The sequence below is a fragment of the Phocoena phocoena genome, chromosome 11 (genome assembly GCF_963924675.1).
Source record: "Phocoena phocoena chromosome 11, mPhoPho1.1, whole genome shotgun sequence".
NCBI lineage: Eukaryota > Metazoa > Chordata > Mammalia > Artiodactyla > Phocoenidae > Phocoena > Phocoena phocoena.
The window spans coordinates 93,744,673-93,760,180 of NC_089229.1; the positions used below are offsets into that span (position 1 = coordinate 93,744,673).

Below are 15,508 nucleotides of genomic sequence, written 5' to 3' on the forward strand. Positions count from 1 at the left end.
AAAGTGAACGGTCCTGAAGTGAATAGCTTGGTCATAGAACAGCTTGGGGAGGGAAAAAAGGCTGTTAGCGGTCTCCTTCCCAGGCTGTCTGCTCACAACACTCACTTTTGGTGCCACAAAACTCCATTTTGCTGAGTACAGCCGTGCCCTCGATCGTGACCATGGCACCTTCACAGTCCCAATCTCTGCTTTAAAAGTTCAGTGTGGAGAAGAGGGTAGACTGAAGCTGGAGTGTGCTGACCCTAGTATATACCAACTTTGTAAACACCGATGGATGCAGCAAGCTGGAGGAGGGGAAGGGTTCTCATGGCCCCCCACTCCCCTTCAAGGATCCCAGTCACCACCCTCACCGTCGGGGAGAAGGGGTACGCCAGCAATGCACGCCGAGTACCTCCCAGCATCACAGTTGTGTGGTCTGCTGAAGGAGCACAGGGAGAGGAAAGAGAAGCCTGCATCCTCTCTTGCTGTTCCCCACGCTCAGCAGGCAACCTTCTGCTTTCTGAGGAGGGATGGGCCAGGCGGAGCAGAATAATCTGGGAAGCACAAGCACGCCCGAAAAAGACGGCAAGTACAACTGGGCCACCACTCAAGTCATGAGGAATCAACTAGGGAAGGGCCAAGGTGACCGCCCCCCCCCCCCCGCCACCTCCCGCCGTGTCGTGTCCTCCATAACCTGGACTCGTGCCCTGAGGCTAACAGTCAAGCCAGAGAACCTGGCATTTTCTTGGACACCGCGACCAGGGTGGCAATCAGGTGATGCATTCTCCCCGGCTGCGCTCGGCATGCCGGATCATCGGGGCTGGGTGGCAGCTCAAGAAAGAAAGACAAAAAGGAAAGGACAGGTGCTGGGTGCTTTGAAGCCTGGCCCCAGCAGCACAAGTGTGGAGGCCCCGACGCCCTGCTGAGCTGCAGCGGGTAGTATGTCATAGTCAAGAGACGAAATGAACACGCAGAGAAACGACAGCCAGGAAGCTCAAGCTTTTCAAAGCCATTTGCAGGTGGGAGGGGGCGAACGATGCCAAAGCAGCTTCGGGAGGTCGTGGGAAAACCATCTCAAGGCGCGCCCCTGCCCGGCTTGCAGCCCCGCCTCCCTGCCACCACCACCCGCCCCCCCACAGCGGTCGATCCTTCTGTCCAGCTGTCGGTCCGTCCGTCCCGTCCAAACCACCCCGCCCCGTCCATCCCGGGGCGCGCGAACACTCACGCAGGTGCGCGGGCAGGCGGATCGAGTCTTCCTCCATCCTGAGCGCTCGGGGCACTGGCACATGAAGCGGCGTCGAGGAAGTGTAACTGGGCACCGGGCTCTCGGGGGGTGTATATGAAATCCGTTCCTGCTGTTAAAAAGAAGGGCAGCAAGAGGGGAGGGGGGGGAAAAAGACAATGAAAGCCTGGAACTGAGGGCTGACATCGCGAGGGGGCGGGTTCGGGGCGTCTGGGTGCTGGTCCCCTCTCTAGACACTCCGTGCAGCTGGCTTTCAGATCGCCAGCATCAGGGATTTGTAACAAAATGCGGGAAAGGTTTAAAATCGGGCTTTTCCTTTGCCCTCGGCTAAATAGGTGTCCTTTTTTTTTTTTTTTTTTCCCCTCTCTGTACTAGTTGTTTGTTCCAGTAAAAAGAGGGGAGGCAAGACCAAGAGAATGAAGCAATATGTCTAAGAGAATGGCGTTAAAGACTCCTCTCTCAAAAGTTACTCTTCCGGTCCCATAATTAATGTCACCAATACATTAAAACCACCTTCCCTCTTCTCTGGCAATATCCCCATCTTCTAATCAAAGTAGGATTCCACACTCAGATCCAATGAGAGGTGAGCCCAAAATGATGGCTTATAAGTTCGAGATTTTAGTTAATAAATCTGCAAGCAAGATTTGTCTATCACCTACCTATCTCATGACACAGCTACCACCACCAAAAACCTCCAGTGTTTCATTTTTCCCTTCATCGCAGGGAATGATCTGCCACCAACAGTTATCTCCTTGTCCCCTTACGCTCCATCTTAGAACCAATAATTTCTTTCCTTCTGAAGCATCTCAAGGCTCATGCAAAGAATAACCTGCATTTAAGGAGGTACGGTTTAATCGAAGATTCTTACTCAACCGACAAGGAAAGGGGGAGGGGAGACCCAGCACACCCACTGTTTAAATTCAAACAGGCGGCATTTGTTAGATCAATTAAAACGACTGGATGGGACGGGAAGGATTAGTTTTAAGTTAAAAACGTGCCAACTAATGGCAAGAAACCAACTATGGTGTACACCGGGGAGAGCAGTGCAACTTGCATCTCAGATCGACAAATACCACCTAGTTTGACTTGCAGTCCATACATAAACCACAGAAACGAAAAGAAGTTGTGTTTAACAGGGCAAAGTAAATTGGGACACACACGGTCCAAAAAATAAGAGGGGGCGGGAGGAGATCGGTAAGATGCCGTTGTGAAAACAAAAATGGAGCAAAAGAAAAATCACAGATTTAAATAAAACGAAAGGGGTGTTTACGTATTGGAAAGAGTTCTCTAACATTTTATACTCCATCAAATATGCAAAAGGAAGCAGGGGAGTCCCCCAGCCCTGTAACCAAACTGAAGCTTCTCGTCTGCTCATAACCTGGGAAGTTTGGCAGCTGTGGCGGAAGTTTCGATTTTAAATGAATATATACATATTTTTGTAATTTCCGAATGGAATCACAATAACTTCCCTGAGGCATCCTCTACCAGCAACTAGGGCCTTTGGAAGATTTCTGTTTAAACATACATCCTAAAGTTTCCTGGTGAATTTCTTAATTAAGGGCAGACACATACACCCTAGATTTCATTTCTGGATCAATGGAGAAGTCCTGTGAAAGGTCACCCAGAGGCAAAACCTTCAACTTCACTTTTCTTGAACTTTACCAAACATCACACATATTCTGAGCAACTCTAACTTAAGGAGGAGTTATATTTTTGGTGTTTGGCTTGGGGTTTTTGAGGTGAAAAAGTCAGACATAAACACACATATGGGAAACATACGGAATCTGCTGAGGGGTTTTTCAAGGTGAGCTAGGCTTTTTTAAACATTTTAAACAGTCTGTTTTTCTAGTTTAACAAATTCTCCATACACTTCACCCCCTGAATAACACCCCACTGCCACCCCAGTCCCAATATATGTCTCGATATCTTATCTACCATTATTTTATTCCCAGAAATAGCTTTCTGTTTTGTTAGGGTTTTTGCAGAAATGAAACTGTTGATGAAGCAAACACGGTGCAGCCAGATAGCTTTCAGACGGCATGGCATGAGTGTGAGAAAAAACAAGATGGCATTTCCTAAGACGGTGACTTTCTCTTAAAGCAAGGAGAAACTCAGAAGATCCTATAACTAGTCCACGTGAGTTAGAGGCCACCTCTCCGCGCTCCCTCACCCTCACCAACTCCATCAAGGATGGAGCCCTCAAGGCAGATTTTACTTTATTTCTTGGGGAAATATACCTCCAGCCTGCGACTCGCTCAATTATCGTTGTGTTGTACCTTCTTTTCACTGTACTTTCTTTGGAGGCAGCCCCCTGTGTGTTTACATTTGTGTGTGGTTCCCAGTCCTTCCTGCTACACTGAATGCCACACCTCAGGGCTTGCCCTCGGATTTTTATGCCACCCCCCCCCCCCCCCCCGCACACGTCCAAACAATTGCAGATGAAGCCAACCTTGCTATTTCATGATGAAACCTATAAAGAGAAGGCCGGACACCGAGTGACTGTGGAAATTGAATGCCTCTCACTCCTGAGGATGGATTCCACTCAGCAACACCGCGACATCCTAAGCCTGGGATGGGAAGCTCTTTTCAAAAGTTTCAATGAAGAGATTCGTCAGTAACAAAAGAAAGGGTGGGTATCTTGACCAAGAGGGGGAAAAGCAAAATGTGCTTCTAGGGTCTTGAGCAGCAATTTGCTAGCGGCTGTTACACTACCGTGACCCTGGGTTTAGCGGCCAGCGCAGCGCTCAGGGGACCCCGGAAAGGATGCCGCCCAGTGTGTGGGCTCCTTTCCGAGGAGAAGCAAGCACACCCCTGGGCATCCCCCACCAGACTTACGTCCCTTGTCTCTCTTTCTGTCAATCTCTAGGGTGACTCACGTGGTCCTCATTTTAAAATCTGTCATTCTAACCATGCACTTAACATGTACCGTGGCACAATCAGTAGACCATCAGCAGTGAGGAATATGAAACAAACACTGCTGTCCCCGATGGAGACATGCAGGCAGAGGGGCTAAGTGAGACTAACATCCGATTCCCCCCAGTAACGGAAACCTCTTTATTCTCAGAACTGCCTCTCTGGTCCAACCCCAAGGAAGAGAAGGGGAGTACCCCCGCTTACAGCGCATTCACCTCGAGAGCAAATTGTCAGTCGGATGAAAACCAGAGGTGTTTTATTTGAACATCACAGAGGGGAATAACGATTTCCCCAAGAGGATTATAACCACTGCTCTCATTAAATGAAAATGGTGCTGACACTGACATTAATGCAGTCAAGCGTTGGAGGGGGATACACTGCCAGCAGAGGTCGATGATGTGACTAAAAATGCCGCGATGTGGTCACATTATTGTTTAGATACCGAAAAAGGAAACATGCTGCTCTCAGACGTGCAGGCACAACCTACCAAACCAACTGCGCAGAACAAAAGGGAGCACCGCCGTTTCTAAGGCCAATTGTAATACCTTTGAGAAGGGGTGTTGGAAGAGCAGCACAAAACCTCTGGAAGGAGACAATAAGGCTAAAAATAGTTTTAGGCAAAGGATGAAATGTAAATGTTACTAACCATTACAGAAAGCTTTCAAAACATTAAATGGAATGCGGAGTTAGGGTTGCTACAAGCACGCTATTGAAAGTGAGCTCTATCCCCGACCATGAAGGGTCACAAGGTGACCCTTCAAGAGGCAGTTCTGAGAATAAAGAGGTTTCCGTGATTGGGGGGAATCGGATGTTAGTCTCTTTAAGCCCCTCTGCCTGGATGTCTCCATCGGAGACAGCAGTGTTTGCTTCAAGGTGGCCCATGTAATGCTGCTCATTTTTTAAAAAAATTTATTGAAGTAGAGTTGACTTACAGTGTTGTTAATTTCTGCTGTACAGCAAAGTGACTCAGTTATACATATATATACATTCTTTTTCATATTCTTTGCCATGATGGTGTATCACAGGATATTGACTATAGTTCCGTGTGCTATACAGTAGGACCTTGTTGTTTACCTATTCTATATATAATAGTTTTTGCAACTGCTAATCCCAAACTCCCAATCCATCCTTCCCCCACCCCCCTCAGCAACCAGAAGTCTGTTCTCTGTGTCTGTGACTCTGTTCCGCAGATAAGTTCATTTGTGTCATATTTTAGATTCCACGTGTAAGTGATATCATACGGTATTTGTCTTTCTCTTTCTGACTTACTTCGCTTAGTATGATAATCACTAGGTCCATCCATGTTGCTGCAAATGACATTATTTCATTCTTTTTTATGGCTGAGTAATGTTCCATTGTATATATGTACCACATCTTCTCTATCCATTCATCTGTCAGTAGACATTTAGGTTGCTTCCATGTCTTGGCTATTGTAAACAGTGCTGCTATGAACGTAGGGGTGCGTGCATCTTTTTGAGTTATAGGAGTATATGCCCAGAAGTGGCACTGTTGGATCATATGGCAACTGTATTCTTAGTTTTCTGAGGAACCTCCATACTGTTCTCCATAGTGGCTGCACCAATTTACATTCCCACCAACAGTGCAGCAGGGCTCCCTTTTCTCCACGCCTTCTCTAGCATTTGTTATTTGTAGATTTTTTAATGATGGCCAGTCTGACCCGTGTGAGGTGGTACCTCATTGTAGTTTTGATTTCCATTTCTCTGATAATACTTAATAATTCTGCTCATTTTTAAACCAGCCGCTTAGAACCTGTGACTACTGCATAAACCAAGCTTGTATGTCTTGTGTTCAGTAGGAAAGTGGTGTTTATCCTTCCTCCACGCCCACCCCGTGGCTGCCTTTTACAGACAAGAGATAAAAACTGAATATTATTATCACCAAAAAAGGCTTTCCTTTTCAAAATTATTTAATATAGAGCTTCTATAAATCATGGGGATCCCCCAGCACGTTCACACATTTGTTTTTACGTCACTAACTCTTTGAAAAAGCTGAAAGGCTGAGAAATTTAGAGCTTACTGACCGTTAAATACTAACCTTCTGGAAATAAAGATAAGGCATTTCTGTAATAGAGAAAAACAGAAATAAAGTCTGGTTGTACAGTCCACCGCCCCAAATCTGGGGATTCACCAACTACAGATTGAAAACATGCAGGGGAAAACAAATTTCAGAAAGTTCCAGAAGCAAAACTTGAATCCGCCATGTGCTGGTAACTAGTTACATAGCATTTCCATTGTATAAGTAATAACGACATGACTTAAAGTATGCGGGAGGATGTGTACAGATTACATGCAAATACTACACCATTTTATTTTATATAAGGGACTTAAGCATCTGTGGATTTTGGTATCCTCAGCGGTCATGGAACCAAACCCTCCTGCAGATACCGAGGGACAACAGTACTTGCAAAGAGATGGTTTAGAGGTAGTTTCAAAGATTTCTTGACTGTAGAGCTAAGATGCCCTTGATTTAGGAACTTTTTCCAGAAATAGCCCCCATCCCCCTTATGAGTGCCAGGATTACCCCAAAGATGGTTTCTGAAGCCTGTGTAAAGTCTTGAGGACAGAGAGTGTGATGGAAACAGTGGTGCCCATGGACCATTTCCCAAGGAAATACAGTAAAAATGCTGCAGTGCACTTTTCATCCTGCTACACTTAGGTGTCCCTTCTATGCACTGAAAGCCAGCAACCCAGACAAGAGGGGAAACAGTAGGCACCACAGGTACAGTGGTCGTGCTAGTAATATTCAAGATTTTGAGGGAAGGATTTCCTTCTCTTTTCCACCCTGCAGATTTTTAGGAAAGCTGCCTGGGAAAGCTGATGCTTCTACTACAGCCATCTTCTACAGACTAAAGAAATCTCTCCTATGGGAAACTATTTATTGAGATTTACTCAACTGAAGTCTGAATACACAATTATTTAACTACACCCTTCTGGCTACAGAATAATTCAAGGCGGTGGCTTTGGCTTTCATTAAATAAGCTTTCATTAATAAGCAAAAGCAACACGTCACCAGAAAACTGAACAAGACTGAATTCTGAGCTGCATGGTCTTCTAGGTTTTTGGTGCCAGGGGTGCAAACAGAACACACAACAACCTAAACTAACACACTCTTGATTGCCAAGTCCTTTCACTTGAAAAACTACACCGAGTATTTTGCTCACCCCCAAATTTAGCAAGATCAACTTAAAGGACTTGCGGAAAGATGCAAACGTCACTCTTCTTTGCTAAATTTACACACAGCCACAGTCCACGATATCTTTCTCAGCTTTCGAGAAAGAAACCGTGTGCTTTAGGGTCTGGGGTGAGAACAGTGTACCTTAGGATGCGAGGGATTCAAGTAAGAACTGCGAAGTAGAACACCAGGTCCATCAAATCACAGCAGTGAAGTTGTGATGCTGTCTTTCCCTCCCACAGAGGCTCCAGGAGACGCCTTTTAAACAAGTGACCCGAGCCGGTTCCCCTCTTAGTGCCCGTCTCCTCTCCCGAGAGAAACATCCCTCTTGGCGCTGAGTCATCAGATTTTTTACACCCCAATTGGTCTTTGGCTTTTAACATGCTTGCAGTCATTTCCAGCAAGAAAAATGGGAGTACCCCATGAAAACAGAATGGGCAGGAGCTACACTCCTGGTCTCTGGAGCTATCTCCCTTGGTCACCCAGACGCCCATTCAGCCGTTGCGGGGGAGGGTACGCCCCACAATCTACATTCACAGTGACGTGGGGATCATCTGAGGAGCCCGGCTTCACCTGTCCAAGGAGTGCTCTTGCTTTGGGCACTGAAGAAGATGGTTTGGGACCTGAACTACATAAATTCCTACATGCTTAGAACTGAAATACAGTCCTTTTCCTCCTCTTCTTAAGGCTACTCTACCCTAAATCAGAAGACAGCGTATTGTCTCTATCAAACAGATACAATCAAGTCAAAGCACCTTACGTCTTTCTTTTGCCCAGAACTAAGTTATCGATGCACAATGGGATGAAAGAAAAGAAGCGTTAGCGATAGGCCACGCAATCAAGCACTGCTGTAAAAGGCCGTTAAGGTTTTGTTCTCCTATGATTGTTATGAAATCTTTCAGCATTCACCAAGCATCCACTAGGAGGTAAGGCCTGTAGCAGGCATTACGAAGTCTACCACCTTTAAGTCCTAGGATTTCTAAGATGGCTCCAATATTAAAAATTCTGGCCAGGACACGGAAGCAACCTAAACGTCCATTGACAGAAAATGGATAAAGAAGATGTGGTACATATATGACATATATACAATGGAATATTACTCAGCCATAAAAAAGAATGGAATAATGCCATTTGCAGCAACATGGGTGGACCTAGAGCTTATCATACTAGGTGAGACGGAGAAGGACAAATGTCATATGATATCACTTACGTGTGGAATCTTAAAAAAATGGTACAAATGAACCTATTTGAAAACAAAACAGAAATAGAGTCACAGATGTAGAAAACAAACTTATGGTTACCAAGGGGGAAAGGGCGGGGGAGGGATAAATTGGGAGGCTGGGGTTGACATATACTCACTACTATATATAAAATAGATAACTAATAAGAACCTACTGTATAGCACAGGGAACTCTACTCAATTCTCTGTAATGACCTATATGGGAACAGAATCTAAAAAAAGAGTGGGTATGTGTATATGTATAACTGAATCATTTTGCTGTAGAGCAGAAACTAACACAACATTGTAAGTCAACTATACTCCAATAAAAATTAATTTTAAAAATTCTGCATCACTTTACCCATAAATACATATGGGTACTCATACATAAATACTTATACTCCTCAGAACATATGTCCCAATCTTGGTTGGAAAATATAGTCATTGCGACAACCAGGGAGGGAAGCTAGCATTAAAGGAGCGCTTGGCATATACTTCCCACGAAGCCTCGATTTTATTTCAGACTCACAATATCCCTGCAAGGAAGGCATCATGACCCCCATTCCACATGATGAACCTGATCTGAAGATGGCAGGGGGGAAGCAATCTGTTCTAGTCACCAGCTCGGGAGATGGTACGGCTGGTAAAAAGAGGAGACATAAGAAATTACATTGAAGTAGGGCCAGCCCGTCCACAGTGGCTTCACAACTAATGGTGACTCCCACGAGGTAAGTTCAAGCTTGTAAGAACAGCTGCAGCTTTGGAATATTTCATTGCTTCGTGCCCTCACTCCTCACAGAATTCCAGGGGGGTCCCCGAGGGTCGCTCCACAGAGGCCCCGAGCCAGGGTGCTGACTGCTTAAGCCTGTTGCTTCTGCTACTGGGAACAAAGATGGACGGCGTATGTGCCTTTACCTGAAGGAAGGAGACTAAATGCAACGTGCGAGGGGAGTTCCCCTGGCATGGCCCCTGAGCGGGGGTAGACACCAGCATCCATCCAGGGATGCGTGTTACCTGTGGGACTCCATCAGCAGAGCCGTCGGGGCATTTCGATTGCTGGTGCCTCTGAGGACTCTACCTCGTACTGAAAGCTCGTCTTAGGGGATTTTTAAATAAAACCATGTTCCTTTTCTCTCTAACATTTTCTTCGACAACCACAAAAACCATTTCCCTTACTCAACACCTCTTCATTTATCCAAGAGCAGCAGATCTGAACGTACAGGTGAGACGAACAGGAGCAGTGAGGAGGAAAGGCCCCGTCAACATTTATCTGGGGCCTGTTCGTGGGCAGAGCTCTGAACCCCGGAGGAGCGCGTCTGCCTCTGGGGATCACAGTGGCTGCCATCCAACGACGCTGGTCCAGGGGTCTGAAGACGCACCCTCCCCTTCTCACAAATGAGGAAGGGGTGATGGAGGCGCTAAGGGGGCTTGTGGCGGGGGGAAGACTGAAAGGATCGAAATAGATGTCTTCAACTTCGGAAGGGCTAATATAAGGCAGAGCGAAGGCTTCCCCTCAGCCCCCCAGAGGGCAGGGCTGGCCACACACACCTGTGCCCTAGGAATGTGTGTCTGATTACTGCTCCCCTTAAAGCCAATTTAAGATGAGGCTGAAAGGTGACTCTGAAAGGTGTTCCTGCACTGGGAATTAACTCAAGTAGAACTTGAAGGTGCCTTATAACTAAGTCCAAGATGCTACTTCTGCGTGATCTTCTATCTCCTGGCGAGTCAATGCTTATTAATTACATTGTGGGCAGAACACGGCCAAACAAAACAGGAAGACCACGATCCCCCTTCTCCATCAACTAGTCCCCAGAGGCCCCTCACACGATCCGAGGGGTCTACCGAATGTAATAAGAAAAATTACTAGTATCTACAACTTGGAGCAACCCTTTCGAAGACAAGCATCAAAGACAGAAACTCAACTAGATTTCCTAATTTTAAAACATTTTAATTAAGATCCTTTCTAACCCTGAGATGCTATGAATCTTTTTTTTTTTTTTTCTCTTCTGAATTTCTTAAATATTTCTGACATGAGCAGTAGTACGCAGAATCTCAAGCTGTGATTCCTTTTCATGCCAGGTTGTGGTTTCCAGGGAGGTCTGTGCGTGAAGGATGCTTAGCTCATTTGGCTGGAACCCAGTGCTGACGGAGGCAAGGTCACAGGCTTTAGATCTGGATGGGAAAATGAAATGCATGCCACCCCATGGCCCAGATTACACCCCTAATCCCTGCCAGCATACAGATGACTTCTTTTAAGGTGGAGATTACATGAGCTCGGCAACAAACATCACCACTATTGGAAACCCCAGTAGCGCATGTCCTACTGACAGTGGGGTCACTTTAGTATAAGAAAGGTGGCGTGACTTCATACAGAACCAGCTGGTGTCACCTCTGGGAAAAATACCGTCTTGCTGCGGGATTTATTCACAAATGCCCCTAAGCTTTTGATCCACCTTTTGAAAAAGGGTCACAGAATCCTTTCTTCCTAACTAATTCTAACAGCAGAAGAGACAGGTACTCAAAATGAACAGCAGCTTATATCCTGGCCACAACAAAGTGAGGCCAAGTTCGGGTCTTGATTAGCTGCTTTCTCCTCCACTTATGCTGTTCCCTCTAATGATATGGCTATTACAATTAGCCAATCTGCAGTGTCCCTGCCTGGGGCTAACAAGTAATGAACTGCAAGTGTTACTGTTTAGTTGTATCAACGCCGCCATTAGAGAGAGCTTCTCAATTTCTCCCCGCAAAGCAGAGATACCTTCCAGGCATGTTCTACCTGCCCATGGGGTTGCTCTCCCACTGCACTCACAGTGCCCCTGGGTATGAGCTCCCGGGGGACTCACGGGACCTTAAGATTGGGACAGAGGAAAGGATGAGGGTCAGGCTTCTGTGGAGACCAGAGGTGGAAGCAGCAGAAGAGCCCCAAAGGGATGCTTTGAACCTGCACATTAACCACTGATTCCTCCCTCCCTCTTCACCTGCCTTCTTGTGCCTCATAAACGTTCTCCCCATCCCCAAGCAGCTTTCCTCTTTCTGTTACAGCATCACTCTGGGCTTGGTCCATCTTCATTTCTTTCGTGAATGACTGCACCTGAAAGTCTTATAAAAGGAAGAGAGAGAAAGAGAAGCTTTTAAACTCACACCCACAGCTGATTGCTGGAGGTGACTGGAAGGGCGGCAACTCAGACCCCCTTTACAATTGAAAAAGACTTTTTGTCCTGTGATGTATCTTTACAAAACGTCCACAGCTGAAATGGACCACACACGGAATGAGAAATGTGGGGCTTTAAAAACAGGCTACCAGAGCAAGGTTTGCATTCTAGTTCAAGTGAGGGTAATCCAGAGAAATGCTGAAGAAAGTCTCTAAAATAACAGCCCCACTGAAGTCTGCATGATCCCACAAGGTCCTAACTAGATGCTGCCCGTTTCCAGTGAAATAGGAGACAACCCGGCCCCCCGACACACCTCAATCAGGAAAGGAGAAGGCTGGGTTACAACCACTGCCAGGGTCAAGTTGAACAAATTCCCTTGCTCTACATATATCAGAAAATTCCTGGGTTGCTTCAGGCAGACAAAGAAATAGAAAAAGCCCTGTAAACGATACCTAGAGTAACAAGTGCAAACGAGGTCTGGTACAGATTCATGTCTCTGGGAAAATGTTTCCTACCAATATAATTTTCAACAAAACCCTATTAAGAACACTATACTTGAAAAGCACCATAAAAGAAATGTCAACATCTCCTCAGCGTATGCCGTCTGAGGAACTGGCATTAAAATACCCAACCTTTACCATCACATAATGTTATTTTAAGGATAAGTCACATGAAGCTTGTGAAATACTATGCGTTTCTTGAAACAAAGGCTCTGTATAAATGCAACGCATCATTACAGTGAGAAATTTGTAAAGTCCCGAATAAAGCATTACTTTTTATACATGCCGTAAGAATTAAACCTGTCTTCATGGTGCAGAGTGGGAAATTAACTGGAACCACAACTGAAGATGGACCGTGACCTCACACATGACTGACTGAAGAATCGGGGCAGAATTTATCTGCCTGCCCAACCTGCAGCCTCTGTAACTCAGAAGTAACCTATACACAATCTTGAACATTGATCAAGAGGGTCACGCACCTGCATCTCCTCTTTTAGAAAAACTTTTCCAGAAGTAATAACCATCCTGGCAAGGAATTTCTTATATACTTTGTCAGAAACCATAGACGTTCCCTGATCTTGAGACACATGACTCCTTACAGGAACTCAGAAAAGGCATCCTTCCCTCCATGGTGGTCGTGGTTAGAAAGACCTGGGAGTTTGGGGGGTTTTTTTGGACAACTGATGACTGCAAACAAGTTCTGCTGCCAAGGTGAATATTATTATGAGAAATGCTACCAGCGTTAGTAGCATTCTAAAAACTTCATGACAGGAATGAGAATGAAATATAGACGCGTGTGTGTGTGTGTGTGACGACAACGGTCATTAACAGGGTATGAAGCGGCTTGAAATAACAAACTCATGCGCTGCACTACTGGAGCCCTGTTAAGACTGATCATTTATTTTACATAAGATCCTGGGCCTTCGTTACAACTACTGTGCTCGACAGTACATGAAAAGTATGCTTGAGTGTCCACATACTTCAGGGACTCGGCATCATCTAATCATTTGGGAAATACACATTTTCTAAATCAGGTATTCTGAATCATCACTGCACATCAGAATCATCTGGAGAAGCTTTAAAAAAGATCCCAGTTATCCATCAGCAGAGGCAAACTACTGATATTATATACAGGATGGATAAACAACAAGGTCCTACTGTACAGCACAGGGAACTGTATTCAATATCCTGTAACAAACCGTAATGGAAAAGAATATGAAAAAGAATATAAAAAAATTAAAAGATTGTCTTTAATTGCCAAAAAAAAAAAAAATCCCAGTACCCAAGTCAACCAGCCAGGTATCTATCTATCTATCTATCTATATATATATATATATTTTTTTTTTTTTTTTTTTTTTACGGTACGCGGGCCTCTCACTGTTGTGGCTTCTCTCACTGCGGAGCACAGGCTCCGGACGCGCAGGCTCAGCGGCCATGGCTCACGGGCCCAGCCGCTCCGCAGCATGTGGGATCTTCCCGGACCGGGGCACGAACCCGCGTCCCCTGCATCGGCAGGCGTACGCTCAACCACTGCGCCACCAGGGAAGCCCCAGGTATCAATATTTTTAAAGCTCTTCGTGAGATTCCAATATGCAGAGAGGTAAGGCTGAGAATCAGTATCTTCAATCAAGACAGAAATGGAGTAAATCCAGACACGTGCTAAATGATTATCTTTCACAGTAGTTTCTTAGAAACCTTATTAACCCATTTGCTAACTGTCCTTCCCTCCTGAGTAAATTGCTATTGTTCTGCCTTTAACCATAAAGTAGAGATTATCGGTGTAATACAGGAAGTTCCCACCTGATGACTACCTGGCCCACAAAGGAACAAGTGCCCCAGACAGGTGTGTCTGCAGCGGTTCCTCTTCCCTCCCAACTGCCTCTGGAGTTCCCCCAGCCCCACCCCCCGGGAGGCTGCTCAGCTTCACTTTCTGGAGCTCCACCTGAAGCCCATGTTCTCAGCACCGGCTGCGCTTGACGTGGGTAGCAGGGCCGAGACAAGGGTAACGATGGAGAAGCTAGAGGGAACGAAAACCCATTCCACTTCCGGATTGCCCTCCCTCCCCCTTCCCACACCCAGAAGGGTCTGTCTGTCTTCATGTGTTCAGGCCCCAGACCCCCTCTTTCTGGCTCAAGAATCCAGCAGCTTGGAGTCCAGGGGGCCTCTTTTCCCCAGATGAGATACATGATCCCCATGACGGCTGTCAGGGCTGCCTGAGTGCCACTCGAAAATGGCGAGTGGGATACATCTTTTCCCCAAAGTAACCTTGCTACTAGTGATTAGGTCTTTATTTTTGCACATGAACTGTCAACTGACTCTAACCTGGAGGAAGGTCTTGACCTCCAAGCAGCTGACTTCTTAATAAAATCTTGGAACCCTAAACTAGTAGAAATCTCCAGCCTGCTAAGGTCTTCACCAAGATAGTTGAAAGTCCTTCCATGACATGCTGCCATGTCCTCCTAACACCCTTACGAGTCATATCACCAAAACCAGCACAAAACCTACTTGACAGATGTAGGAACTGAGGTGGAAGGATTGACAAGATTCTTGAATGAATCCCATAACTGCTCTGGAGGGAGCAGAGTCCTAAACCCAAAGGTGTCCTCTTTCTCTGGAGTTACACCTTCTGTCTCTAGTGTTGTTTAAACTCTTGGTCATCATGATAAAGTCTGTGTATAAAGTGGCCCTTAAGGGGAAGCGTAGCTCACTTAAGAACCTAGCTGGTTTATTCATTCATTCCTTGATAAAAATCATTCTGCAAAGAAGACACTGGAAACTGAAGTCCTTCCAATACAACAAAACTTTCAACAGTTTCCAAGCATCTTGATGTTATCAGTATTTTCTCTCTTCTTCCTTTAAGCAAAATACAATTCTAAAACACTGATCGAACTGTGGCATCAAGATGGCTTTGTCATCTGAAATTCACTCAGGTGTTGAAAGTCCTAGAGTGGGCAGTAATTCTCTTTGCGTCTTTCAGAAGCAACTTGCAAGCTACCCTGTGAAAGCCTGCCACAGCGTCGCTAGCCAAGCCTCACCAGTGGTGTCAACAGTTCTGACGTGGAGCTGCCAACAACTGAAACCTATCAATAGGAAGATCTGGAAAGTTTAACCAGAAGTTGAAATACGGACTCTACAAATCGCTTGGAGCTTGTAGGGTTGAAACAGGAGCTTAGAAAAAGGCTAATATTTCCTTCATTGTCATGGAATTCCTCTCTAGTTGTATTACTTTATATTCCCTGCCACAAGCCAATCAAATCTATGCTGACAATCCCCAAGACTTCTGCCTGAAGAAAAGGTGAATGAACCAGGC

General features: G+C 45.7%; 1 protein-coding gene across 1 annotated transcript in view; it reads right to left on the reverse strand.

The window, feature by feature from the left end:
- ETV6 (ETS variant transcription factor 6) overlaps positions 1–15,508 on the reverse strand; it is a 237,154-nt gene that overhangs the window by 137,601 nt on the left and 84,045 nt on the right. Inside the window, exon 2 of the mRNA XM_065887202.1 lies at positions 1,205–1,334. Coding sequence (XP_065743274.1) covers positions 1,205–1,334 — 130 coding nt within the window. The remainder of the gene's footprint in view (positions 1–1,204; positions 1,335–15,508) is intronic.